Consider the following 13,246-nt stretch of genomic DNA (forward strand, 5'->3'; position numbering starts at 1 on the left):
GAGGTTTTGTGTTTTGAGGGGAGGAACCCTCATCTTGCCAGCTTTGATTGTTGCTGTGGGCACTTCTCCCTCCACTCACTGAACAGCTTATTGCAGTTTTCTTTATGGTGCTTGCCAAGCATTACAGCCAGTGTGGTAACATTGGACAGTGTGGTACTGGGGAATCTTCCTTTTTGAGGCCGAGTAGATTTTGCATCCACACCAAGGAGGTCTCTGCTATATACTAAGGAACAAGTTTCCCTCCCTCCCTTTCTCAGGGAAAACAATATTCTCTTCTGAGAAGGCAGATTTCTCCTTGCTGCTCCAAAGGTATCAACAGAATGTGCCTGTGGTTAACGGTGGGGAACCTTAGGGCAGAGTGATGTGGTCTGGGTGGAAGCAGGATACAGCGGGCAGTCAGATGGACGTTCCAGAACAGGAATTCCTCTCCCAAGCGGCCCCAGGAGGGAATCAGCCAGCCAGAAGGTGAACTCTAACTCAACCATCTATTCTTCAACCAAAGGCGCCCAAAAAGAAAGGGAAGAAAGGGAAAGCCAAAGGTACCCCGATTGTTGATGGTCTCGCTCCGGAGGACATGAGCAAGGAACAGGTGAGCGGGCTGGCCTGAGTCGCGGACCAGCGCTGAGTTGGGGTGGGATGGGTTTGCTACTCCGCGCTTCTCCTAGGAGCCTCTTTCAGACCGCTGCCCCCGCTTCCGCGTGCACCTCCCCTCTGCCTGGCTCCTGCTGCCCTGCCCACACGTGGATACGCCCCTCCCACGCCTGCACGCCCAAGCACAGCACGTGTTGTAAAACAACGCGGTACAGGCACATGGGTGAACTTTTTTATGGGGTAGTAGGAATTTGGAAGGAAATGTCTTTCTGATATAAAAGCTGTTTTAAGTTTTCTGGGTTTTCTTTCATTCTTATCTTTTGTAGGCACCTGATGCTTACAGAGCTGTTATCATAGTACATACACCTATAGCATTCTCATTTGTTATCATAGTACATACACCTATAGCATTCTCATTTGTTATCATAGTACATACACCTATAGCATTCTCATTTGTTATCATAGTACATACACCTATAGCATTCTCATTTGTTATCATAGTACATACACCTATAGCATTCTCATTTGTTTTATTTACCATTAAACATTGTGAATTATTTTTGGCCACTTGTTCATTTTGATGAACTTAAGGGCTAGAGAACATGGTTCTATAATTCCAATTTCAATTACAAGGCTCCTGAAACCTGTAACGTGTGCAAACTGTGAGAGCAGGTGTGGTCTGGGAGCATCTGACATGCACTCCTGTGAGCGTTAATGACCCTTACTTACTTTTGATGGTTTTAAGATAAGGAAATGAAAGGTGACTGAAACAGGCATAAGACCTGAAGCTGGAGAGCTGGGCCGAGGCCCTTGAACAGCGGTGGAGAGCCTTTGTGTCACAGGCTGTGTCCGCAGAGGGTGGTGGGTCAGGTTGCGCTTTGGAAAGGTCCCCAGGCTGCCGCGTGAACGGCTTACCCACTGCGCTGCCTCTGCCGTCAGGCTTTTTCTTGGCTCCCCATTTTCTCCTGTCCGGTGGGGACAGAACTGTGACATGGCAGTGGCCAGTCTGCAGAGCAGAGCCTTGCTGTCTGGTGTTCCAGGCGTGGACACCTGGGAAGCTTCCAGGGCCCAGGCAGGAGTGAGAGACTCAGGGCAGCTGCGGCCAGTTCGCTGCGTGTTAACCTGTGGGCCCTGGGCTCCAGAGCTGTTTGTTTGCTGATTTTTGAAGAGAAGCTTGAAATCTAGATAGTTATAAGAAATCTAGATATCGAGTGATGGAACGTCCAGCATGAGCCGGTCAGAGTCGGGAGGAGCCTGGCTTAGATCCTTTGTCTGACTGACACAGTAGACCCCACTGTAGACCTCCCTCCTGGGGAGCCCAGCCCCGTCCCGGCGGCCCTGTTTTGTTTTTTTTTTCCTTTAACCTATTTGCAGATTTGCATTTGGCTCCGGACCAAACCATCTTGACTGTTTCGGGTTTACTGGTTTTGTGTACTTTTTGCTTAACGTGTATCTTTAAAGGTGAGAGGTTTTTTACATTGTTTTGTGAACGTATTTACATCATTCTCATATCTTTGTGTTGTTGGGCCATATAACCTTCTAGCTGATATACTCTAATTTCTCAACCATTCTCCTATTTATTTTTTTATTGGCCGTGCTGTGTGCCTAGCGGGATCTTAGTTCCCCGACCAGGGATTGAACCCGGGCCCCGGCAGTGAGAGCGCGAAGTCCTTATCATGGGACCGCCAGGGAATTCCCAACCATTCTCCTACTTAAAAGCATCTTAGATCATTTCCTTTTTAATCCTTTTGCTGTTGTAATAATGGTGTAGCTAATATCTTTAAGCGGAAAGCTCCTGTGTTCTTTTGAGAAGTTTCTTTAGTGTGAATCCCCAGGAAGGAATAAAAGCATATAATCATTTTATGACTCTTGGCCAAATACAAGAGATTTCTGCTGTTTGCTGAACGTTCCCTGTCCCGGAGCCTTCCCAGCCTCCTACTTTAACTTCTCACTGTTAGCTCTGATTTACTCCGAGGTGAGAGCAGCCCCTCCCTCTTTCTTCCTGGCCTTTCTCCGTGCACCCTCCCCTGGCGGCAGGTGGCCCGCCCCGGCCGCCTCACTGGCCCTGTTCTGCCTGCCAGGTGGTGGAACACATTGGCCGCATCCGGGAGGAGCTGGACCGTGAGCGGGTCGAGCGCAACTACTTCCAGCTGGAGCGGGACAGGATCCACACTTTCTGGGAGATCACGCGGAGGCAGCTGGAGGAGAAGAAGGCTGAGCTGAGGAACAAAGACCGGGAGATGGAGGAGGCCGAGGAGAGGCACCAGGTGGAGATCAAGGTGCGTGGGGCTGGCCTGTCCCCATGGGAGCTGCCACATGGGCAGAGGAGCCGGACCGGGAGTCACAGCCCTTTGTGTCCTTGACGTGGGGAACTGAGGGTATTTTTTATGTGTGTGCAGGTGGCATGTGTGTGTAGGTGAGCAGGTGTGTGCAGGTGGGCAGGTGTGTGCAGGTGGGCATGTGCGTGCAGGTGAGCCCGTGCAGGTGAGGTGTGTGCAGGTGGGCGTGTGCGTGCAGGTGAGCGGGCAGAGTAGGTGAGTGGCGGTACTCCCCCCGCCTGCAGGTCTATAAGCAGAAGGTGAAGCACTTGCTGTACGAGCACCAGAACAGCTTGATGGAGATGAAGGCGGAGGGCACCGTGGTCATGAAGCTGGCGCAGGAGGAGCGCCGCGCGCAGGAGGGTGCCCTGTGCAGGGACATGCGGGCGCTGCAGGTGGAGCTGAAGGAGCAGGAGCTGGCCGGCGAGCTGGTGCTGAAGAACCTGAGGCTGGTAGGTGCTGGCGTGCTGTGAGCGCCTCGGGATGCACTCCAGCTGGGAATTCATGTTTCTGTATATTAAATCCTGCATTTTGGCAATTAAATATTAAACAACAGTGGCAGCAGCATGCAGCCAAACAAGCCCTGTTTGGGGTCCAGACACAGAATTCTGTCTCAGGCTTGAGCAACAGGTTGGCTTCCCAAGAGGGAAATCCAGCTCAGGGTCCCTCTCCGCATACTGCTGACCTCTGACCCCAGAGACGCGCGCGCGCGGCCCCTGAAGTGAGCTGTGCTCTCAAGTGCCTCGCTGACCTTTGAGACCCTTTGGTCCTTTCGGAGGGAGGCGGCGGGGTTCCAGGTGGAGGTTGGAACTCCTTCTTAAGCGCCGGGCGCGGTTCTGATCTCCGGGGACACAGAGGATGGGGCTGACAAAATGCCTGCCCACGCACGGCTGATGGTCTAGAATGGAGAGGCTGCCCCTGAGACAGAAGACAAAATAAACTGTCAAACCTGTGTCGCAGGTCTGCAGGCATTAGTGCTACAGGAAGGTGCTGGGAACCAGGGTGGTTGCATTGTTCTACGCGTTCTGGGAATTCATTGAGAAGGTGATACTTGGGCAAGGGTGGGGGGAAGGCAGGGCTGGGGGAGACCAGGCCCTGAGAAGGGCTGGGGATGGACCAGTGCCACGGTCCCCAGGAGTGAGGAAAGAGGGGTCTGGGAGACAGGACTGAGTCGGGGGCCTCTGGAGGACGTGGGCAAAGGGAGGATGTGTCCAACTTTGGTTTTCAAAGGTTGTTCCTGGCTGTGGGTTGAAAGACTTTGTCAGTGCACTTGCCTCTGTGTATGTCTGGAGGCGGCCCAGCCTCAACTGAATCTGGAAATAAATCAGTAACTCTGCAGACTTTGCCGTGAAGCTTGAGCGAGCTGAAGTCTTGGACGCTTGAGGGCGGTCTGGTCTTTCTGACAGAAGCACAGAGTGGGCTGCCTTCCAACAAGTACAGCGGTGTGGGCTCTCTGCTTAATGCGGGGCCTTGGGCGTGGAGTAGGTACAAGGTCAGAGTGCCGCTCTGAGTAAAAACACTGCTCTAGAGTCTAATTTAAACTTTTTATTCAGAATTTATAACTGTCTATTAAAATAATTTGTAACGGTGTTCTAAGCCGAAGCCGGTTAGCCGACAGCGGGGACCCGGCAGCTCTGTGTGGGTCTGGCCCCTGCTGTCCAGCCTCTGGGCAGGGTGGGAAGGGCTGGGCACGGCCAGGGGCCGGGATGTCTGTCAGCATTCTCTGCAGCTCCGAGGTGAGCTGCGCTGAGGGAAGTCCATTATCAAGTGTGGAATTTACCAAACCTTCTTATTCCGGGCTGGGTCCATGAGCTCGGAGGTGGGGGGCCCAGCAGAATCAGCACAGGTTTACTGAGCCGGGCTTTCCTTGCCAGTGAGGCGAGGGGCCGGGCTGAGGGGCCGGCGTCTGTCCCGTCCCGTCTGACCTCCAGTGACCGGCCACTTCCGCCTCTGCAGAAACACGCCGAGGAGATCACCAAGATACGCAAGGACTTTGAGCGGCAGGTGCGAGGTCAGCATCTCCCGCGCTCTGTGTAAGACGGCCCCAGAGCCCCTCCCATCAGGAAGGGACTGCCCAACAGCGCTTGCTAACCGCGCACATAAACCAGTTAAAACAGCTCAGACGTGCAAAGCGAGGCTGGTGGACTCTTCAGGATCCCAGAACACCCTATTCCATGAGAGGTGGGAGGCTGTGAGGACCACCCAGTACCCGCCCACACCCTCAGGCACGAAGCGGCACCTAGAAGCAGACGGTAGTTATCCAGCCTCGTGGGCAGCGTCCAGGTCTCCCGGCCTGCGGAGGCTCCAGCCTCGGAAGTCTGTTTGGTTTACTGATAGAGCCCGTAGTCTGGCTGGCTGGCCGTGGTTAGAGCCCTTTGGGACCGGGTGACACTCGGCTGCTGGGATCCCTGAGGCAGGGATTGATTAGCAATGCCTGCGACGGGCAAGGAGGGCAGGCTGGTGTGTGCGCTGGTGCCACAGAGCAGGAGCAGCTCCCCGCCCCGTCCTGCTGTCCGCAGAGCTTGTTGGTGAGGCCTTCGTCCTGGTGGGTGTTCTCGGCCCTGGGCACAGCTGCCATCTCTTCTCGTAGCCACAGGGCCAGCATTCTGCTTAGCTGCTGTGTGTGCCGCTGCCTTTCAGAAATCGAGGCCAAGTACGACAAGAAGGTCAGGATGCTTAGGGATGAGCTTGACCTGCGCAGGAAGACAGAGATCCACGAGGTGGAGGAGAGGAAGAACGGCCAGATCAGCATGCTTATGCAGCGCCACGAGGAGGCCTTCACGGACATCAGGAACTATTACAACGAAATCACCCTCAACAACCTGGCTCTCATCAACTCCCTCAAGGTGCTGCCGGAGTGCCCAGCCCCCTTGGGCCGACACCCCTGCTTGTAGCAGCATTTGACCCTGCCCTTTAGCTGCCCTTGATCGAAGCTCACGAGTTGTGTCGCCCGCTACAGCCGTGGCTGCGGTCCGGCTGTTGCCCTAACCCTCGTGTGGCAGGGAAGTGATACACCTGTATGCACTGGGATATGTCAAAGGTCAGGTGGAAGCACAGGGGCGTCATCGTCACCCAAGTGCTGGCAGCCGTGGAGGATGTCCTCTGGGGGTCATGAGCAAAGTGTAATCTCTCAATTTGCACGGAGGCTGAGGTACTAGAAAATTCAGAATAAGTTAAAACTGTGAAAAAATACTGTGTGTTTACCCAGAAAACAGATGTAGGTCCTCACGGTGCCGGCAGGACCATTCTCTGCAGGCGGGGGAGCTCGCGGCCCGCGCCCTGCAGACCGCAGCCCCTGGTCCTGCCTGCCGACCCCCTACCCCTCGTGCCCACAGGAGCAGATGGAGGTCATGCGGAAGAAGGAGAGGCACCTGGAGAAGGAGATGATGGAGGTGTCCGCGCAGAACAGGCTTCTGGCAGACCCCCTGCAGAAGGCTCGGGACGAGATGAGCGAGATGCAGAAGCAGCTCGGGGGCTACGAGAGGGACAAGCAGATCCTGCTGGTGGGTTTCTGCCCGATTCCTGGCCCTCCCTGGCACCTCCTCCTGGGTGTGGAAGGGCAGGAAGGTGTCTCCTGAGGACCACAGCGGAGCCTGGCCCTCGGGGCAGGAAGGGCAGGGGCGCTGAGCTCCTCCTTCCTGGGCCTGGTGGCCCTGGGGCACGTGAGGCTGGCACCTGTTCTGGGAGATGGGTGGCCCCGGTGGGCTGCCCCGGCGGCTCAGCCCCTCAGGCCTGGGAGCTGGTTCCCTCTGACGCTCACCTGGCCTGGCTGTTGCTCGGGAGCTGCATTGTGTGGGTGCCTGAGTCGGGAGTGCTCCCTCCTTCACCCCCATTTTCTCTCCAGTGCACGAAAGCCCGTCTGAAAGTCACCGAGAAGGAGCTGAAGAGCCTGCAGTGGGAGCACGAGGTTCTGGAGCAGCGCTTCATCCAGGCGAGCTCCCGGGGCGCCTGGGTGCCGGGCTGGGCGCCCGGCTCCGGCAGCTGGAGGTCCCGTGGCCCTCCTCGTTCTGCGCGGCTCTCGGTGGGCGGCCGGCCTGGGTCTCAGAGGGCGGTCAGTGGTGGGGAGCGGGTGGTGCCCACAGCTGTCCCCTGGGGCTCTCCTCTGAAGCGTGGAGGTGGCCTGGCCCCTTGAAGGAAGGGCTTTCTTCATCTGTGTGTGTGTTTCTAAGTCCCAAATCTTTATGTGTGCATTGTAAGCAAGCCTGTGGGTGCAAACATGAGGGCCCTGGGGCTGTGCGCTGGTCCTCACAAGTGGTCAGAGCTTCCTGACTCTCCTCCCACACTCTTGTGTGTCCTGGTGTAGGGACACCGCTTCCCAGAAGTGAGGGCGTCTGGAGCGCCCGTGTTCTCGTCTCAGCCTGTGTGCCGTCTCTCCGATCGGGTCACATTTGAAATCTCTGTTTCAGTCCTTTGCTGTTACAAGCATCCTTTTAAGTTCGTCTTTGTGCAACTGTGTATCCCTTTCAGGGAAGTCGATTCCTAGCAGGGGAACTGCTGGGCGAGAAGGTTCACGTTCAGGGTGCAGATAGTCTGCCGGGAGGGATGTTCAGAGTTGTGACCCCACCCACGGTGCCCAAGGGGCCACTTCCGCGGGCACCAGGTCTTCGCTGATGTGATTGGGTGGCAGGCAGGCGTCTCACTGCACGTGCTTTTCTGCAGAGATGGCCCTCCCTGCCTGCAGGTCCCGGGGTCTGGCCCTGGGCCTGGCCGAGGGCAGAGCCGCGCCCTCTGTGTGAGCCGTTAGCACAGCTACCGCCGCAGACTGACAGTGGAAAGGACATCCCGTAAGCGGTCAGAGCAAGAGTCACCCTCAAGGAGCCTCCGAGGGTCGCGGAGGCTGATGGCAGCTGCGGGGAGGGTCCGTAGGCAACCAGGGAGACGCGGCTCCCCGCTGCAAGGTGGCGTGAGTGGGGAGGGGACTCTACCACCTTCTCTTCTGTCTGCATGTCGTCTGCGGCAGGGGAGGCAGGCAGCGCCCCTAAGAAACCAGACTCGTCACGTTTTAAAGAGCAGAGGACAGGGACTGGATTGAAGCACATCTTGAGAATACCATCCTGTAGTTAGAAAGACACGGTCCTACAGGGTTTCAGCACAGCCCTCTCCTCTTCCTAGCAGTGATGTGTGTTTTTATGGCAGTGCAGAACATTCTGGAAGGAGTCCCAGCAAATGCTCAGATGGTGGCCTCTGGGAAGTGGGGTTGAGGAGTGTTTACTTTTTCCTTTTTACACCCCTACTCAGTCTTGATTGTTTAATGGTGCACAGTTAAAAGTTAAAGGAGATGAAAAGGACACTGTCCTTGGTGGACAGGTGGGTGGCTCCAGTGCTCGCTCTAGACCTGTGTTCCAGGGTCTGGGGCTGGCAGAGGGAGTGGACCTCCAAGGGGCCCCCACCCCAACACTGCTGAGTCTGAGGCCCTGGACCTCACGGGGATGATCAGGTCCCAAGCCTGCTGCCCAGACCCAGGGCAGGGGGTGTATGCAGCTCGTACTAGGGTCCCTGTGGCTTCCTGAGACACCTTCCCAGAGGTGTTTCCTCCTGCCGCCCATGATGTGGACAGCCGCACACCTCTAATTCGGTCACAGAGTGGGGCTCAGGCAACGTAGAAGGTTCAGACCCACCTGCCCGTGGCCGGGCGCTGGTGAAGGTGCTGTGCCGTGGCCTCGGGGCAGAGCCGGGAGGGCCTTCTTGCCAGTGAGAAGCCCGGGCCCACCCCACAGGTGCAGCAGGAGCGGGACGGGCTGTACCGGAAGTTCACCGCAGCCATCCTGGAGGTGCAGCAGAAGGTGGGCCTCAGGAACCTCGTCTTGGAGCGCAAGGTACAGGCCCTGGCCGCCACGGTGGAGAAGAAGGAGGTGCAGTTCAACGAGGTGCTGGCGGCCTCCAACCTGGACCCCGCGGCCCTGACCCTCGTGTCCCGCAAGCTGGAGGTCAGTCCCAGGGGCCCCCGGGGAGGGGCTTCCGGTGGCCTGGCCTCCGGTCGGGGCTCCTGTCTTGTGCTCCAGCCTCCGTCCCTCAGTGGAGAGTCTCAGTTCACCTCGGGGAGGGGCTGTTGTGGTTTGCTGGCCCGAGCGCCCAGGCCTGTGTGAGCCATCGGGCTCCCCAAGTTCCCGGGCTCTGCCCTGGTGTCTCTGAGGCCTTCCCCGGCCCCTCCTTAGCCTCTCGGCACCTTCGAGCCCGAGTCCACTGCCCACTCCAGCTTAGCCTCTCAGCCAAGGCCACGGCCGCCGTCCGCCTGGGACACTGAGATGTGCTGGTTGAGGCCGTGGCAGGGGGAATGCAGGGCCGTGGGTGGCCTTTGTGATGGCTGCTGGGAAGGCTTCCCAGAGGGAGTCACATCTGAACGGAGGCTGGAGCGTCTGTTCACTCGAGAGTCTGCAGTCGTGTGTGGCTTTCCTCTGGGCTGGGGCTGTCCTGGGCATGGGGCACAGCAGTAAAAAGACAGACGAGGCCTTGGTGCCCACAAGCCAGCAGGGTGAGCTGAGGACTCAGGATGGCACTTGCCACTGCCGCTGGCTCAGCAGGCAGAAGCCCTGATGCCCCTGGCGGTGACCTTACCTGGAAATGGCCTTGTCCCTCTGCTCCCTGACCTGGGTGGGACGTGCCACAGAAGAAAACGGGTGATGATGGACAAGGGGTCTTTGGTGCTGCTAGGGAAGCGTGGCCTGGCTCTGGGATCCTGGCCAGTTGGGTGGCCTGTAGCCGCCAGGCCTGAGGTGGCCCCAGGTACGGTTTCCTCGGGGGTCTAGGAGACGGGCACAGACCACAGCTGGCCTCCGTGACTCCACGGAAGGTCCTTCCATGCTGGCGGGCCCTGTCTGCCCCTACTCTTCGTTCACACAGAAGCAGATCTCCTGGGTTACAGGCCTCAGATGGCAACAGGAGGGCAGGAGAGGGTGGGCAGGGCTGACAGGATGACTCGTCACCAGTGGAGGAGGGGGCTGGGGTCCGAGGTGACGTCGTGCCCAAGGTTCTGGCTGAGACCAGGTGTTTGCTCACAGGGGAGCGATGGCCCTGGCTCAGTGGGTGGCAGTGTCTGGAGGACCCAAGTTACCTAGGCTCGGTTCTCGGGGCTGGGGTAGTGCCGACTCATGGTGGGGCCTTGTCTGGGCCGGCATCACCATGGTCCCGAGTCTGGGGGCTCGTCTCTCTTCTTGTCCCTCTTGTGTGTGGGTCACAAAGGGGAGGAGGGCTTTCCTGCTCTCCTCTTGGGAAGCACAGCCGGTCTTGCAGCTGGGCCAGCGACCCAGTGCTGCCAGCGACCAGGGTGAGGGGATAAAAACTCGGCCTGTCCATGGCAGTCACCATGGCTGTGCCTGGGGGCCAGGGCAGGGCAGGTGGGGAATCGAGGGGGTTTTCCCTGGGATGGCGTTGGCAGCCGGGGTGGCCCCAGAAGCAGGCCAGGCTGCCCCTTCTCACCCTCTGGGCAGCTTCCTTATGGAGACGCAGATCTGTCTCCGTTGGAGACCTTTCCACACCAGCCGCTCCCCGTGTGGACGTCCTGACACCTTCCTTTCCTCAGGACGTTCTGGAATCGAAGAACAGCACCATCAAGGACTTGCAGTACGAGCTGGCCCGGGTCTGCAAGGTGCGAGGAGACCCCCCCCCACCCATGTTCTGCCAGCTGCCCGGGGCTCCACACCCCTCCCTCAGGCCCCTTCCTCACCCAGGACCCCACCTGCTCTTTACCTTTGGGTGCTGACACAGTCTGAGGCTGTCTGCGCCCGCCCAGGGTCACTTGGCCTGCAGGTGGCCTGGAGTGCATCCGCATGGCTCCGACGCTGTCCTGGTGTACCTGATGGGGCCTGCCCAGTGCACGCGTGGCGTCCTGTCCAGCAGGCTGTCCCTGTGTCCGTCCGGCCCTTGCTCCGGTGCCATGGCGCTAGCCTGGCCTCCGGGGCGGTTTGGGGGGGGGGGGCCTCTGCTCCCTCAGAGTCACGCCCACGTCTTCCAAGCACGTCTTCCAAGGCCTTTCTGAGCCTGGTGAAAGCCACACAGAGGCCTCCTGCAGCTGGGGAGTGCAGTGCCCTGACCCTGGTGCCGTCTGTGCCTGCACCCAGCGTCCCCAGCTCTGTGGCCGAGCCCGCAGCCCTGTCAGTGCTTGGCCCGTGGGGACGCAGACACAGTCCTGCCTGCAGACGCGCTTCCCGAGAGCGAGCACCCCGCGCGCGCGACTCAGATGCGAGCCCTGGGCTGTGGAGCCCCAGCATGAAGGCAGTGCCCGTCATGGGCACTGGGCTCTGTGGTGACCAAGTCCCCTGGGCCTTCCCTGCCCACGGGGCCCTCCCCAGGTGCTCTGGGAACCCCTGATACTTATATGCATTCTTGGGGGAATTTCCATAACCCACATCTGACTGTGGGGAGGGCTGAACCCCAGAGGTGGGTGAGGGCCAGGGCCCAGCCCGAGTCGTGCTGGAGCCCGGCCCTGGCTCACCCTTTGCTCTCAGCTCCCAGCACCTCGTCTTGCCGATGCCGGGGACAAGGAGCCCCTTTGAGCTTTTGTTCTGCGTCAGGCCAGGCTCTGAGCACGTAGCATGCATCAGCTCTTCAAACGCTTGCAACCGTCTGGCGAAATGTGCCCTTTTAAAAACATCTGCTTTTAAAGGATGGGGGCACAGAAACCCTGTCTGCGTTGGCCCTGCCAGCGCTGTTGCCCAGATCTCGGCATTTCTGGGATGGGGGAAGGGAATAGATGCCGGTAGACAAGGCAGGGGGGTCATCCCTGAGAAGGCAGGGATGCTGAGCCTGAGTGAGAAATGCTTGCAAGGGACCAGGAACTGAAACCACAGTCCTGCTCTGCGTGCACACCCTCTTGTCTCCCCAGCCGTGAAACAGGGATGGTGGGGGCATCTTCCATTGTGGGTTACCCGAGGTCCCGCACATGAAGTGGTTGGGTAGTGCCCGATAAAAGTTCTCAGACTCGGGCCAGAGTTGTTCTCGACAGAAGGAAAGCCTCTGGTTGTCTTCCAGCTGAGCCAGGAGGTGTCTGTGCATGGCCATCACCACCGGCTCATCTGGACCCACTCTTCTGGGGAGGTGGAAACTCAGCTACATAAGATCCCTGGGCAAGTCACTTGGCTTAAAAGGATGGCCCCTTCCGTGGGGCCTTTGATTGGTTTGGCCTTGAGGACTCCAAACACTGGGGTTTGTCCTGCTTATAATAATCATAATCGTACCCCGGGTGCATTATGTCTTCCCAAAAGCTTAAAATGCATGTTTGCAGCCACTAACCACCAAGCAAATGATCTCCTTAAGACTGGAATATTGAAAAAGACGTGGGGAATGACGGACTTAAAAAATGTGAACCTGAAGTCTTGACCTGTGAATCCCAGAGAGTCAGGAAAACAAAAACAAAAACCCAAACAGAATCAGCAAAAGCTGTGAGCGGCACTAATGCCTTAAAATTTTGGTATCTCTCAGGCTAAGAGTCTGATCAAAAGGGGGGACTGTTAAAGAGAAACAACAGGTCCTAAACAGAGTCACTTATGTGAACCCTACCAAGACTTAATACCTAATTGAAGTTTTAGCCTCTCCCTAGAGTGGAAATTTAAACCCATCAGCAGTGGGAGGTGATCTGCCTAAGACCCCCTGCCTCCCCGAAGGGAAGGTGCCCACTCTTTTAACTTCCTTGTCCCACTCTCCTGTGCCCATAAAAGCCTCCATTTTGTACAGCTCCTCGGAGCACCCTTCCGCTTACTAGATTGGATGCTGCCATGAGTAAAGCCAATTAGATTCTCACATTTAAATAAGTGTGTGAAGGTCTGGGTCTGGTGTAGTGAGCACCTGGTAAAGGCTAGCTCTCCACGGGGCTGGGTGGGCCTGAGCGAGGGTCAGCCCCGGCTACCCCTCCCCTGAAGTCTCTGTGTCCCCACAGGCCCACAATGACTTGCTGCGTACCTATGAGGCGAAGCTCCTGGCCTTTGGGGTCCCCCTGGACAACGTGGGCTTCAAGCCCCTGGAGACGGCCGTGACGCTGGGCCAGGGCCCCGCAGGACTCGTGGGCACCCCAACGTAGCCCCTGCCCGGGGCCACTGCCCGGATGACACCCACCTCACGCACCGAGGACAGCAGGTATTTGTTTTGTAGACGTGCGTTGTCAGCAAATGAAGGTTTTCATGAGTGCTGCGTGTCCTGTTGCGCGGCTGTGTGGAGAGGCGCCCCCAGGGCCCACGGTGCCGTCCGGCCCCTTCCCCGAGCCCACCAGCTCTGTGTGCACACCCGCCCCCATCCCACCTGGGGCTGGGCAGCTCCAGCCGAGCGTGCCTAGTGGCCGCAGCCGCCTCACAGATGCCAGCAGCAACTTTATTGAAGCCTGAGTGACAGCTGCCACTGGGAAATCG

General features: G+C 58.0%; 1 protein-coding gene across 1 annotated transcript; it reads left to right on the forward strand.

The window, feature by feature from the left end:
• The first annotated feature begins 574 nt into the window (after positions 1-574).
• GAS8 (growth arrest specific 8) lies at positions 575-12,921 on the forward strand. Its single transcript, XM_065899576.1, has 10 exons — positions 575-589; positions 2,673-2,870; positions 3,155-3,361; positions 4,866-4,920; positions 5,550-5,755; positions 6,245-6,412; positions 6,754-6,840; positions 8,627-8,836; positions 10,429-10,494; positions 12,781-12,921. The coding sequence occupies exons 1-10, from the start codon at positions 575-577 to the stop codon at positions 12,919-12,921; spliced, it is 1,353 nt and encodes a 450-aa protein (XP_065755648.1).
• Positions 12,922-13,246: the final 325 nt, after the last annotated feature.

This window comes from Phocoena phocoena, chromosome 20, assembly GCF_963924675.1.
Source record: "Phocoena phocoena chromosome 20, mPhoPho1.1, whole genome shotgun sequence".
NCBI lineage: Eukaryota > Metazoa > Chordata > Mammalia > Artiodactyla > Phocoenidae > Phocoena > Phocoena phocoena.

What these genes read in the sequence shown, in the direction of transcription:
- GAS8 (XM_065899576.1), top strand. An exon ending in TGCTGAAGAACCTGAGGCTG is followed by an intron (nt 3,362 to 4,865) that starts GTAGGTGCTGGC and finishes CCGCCTCTGCAG; the next exon opens with AAACACGCCGAGGAGATCAC. An exon ending in TGGAGCAGCGCTTCATCCAG is followed by an intron (nt 6,841 to 8,626) that starts GCGAGCTCCCGG and finishes CCCACCCCACAG; the next exon opens with GTGCAGCAGGAGCGGGACGG.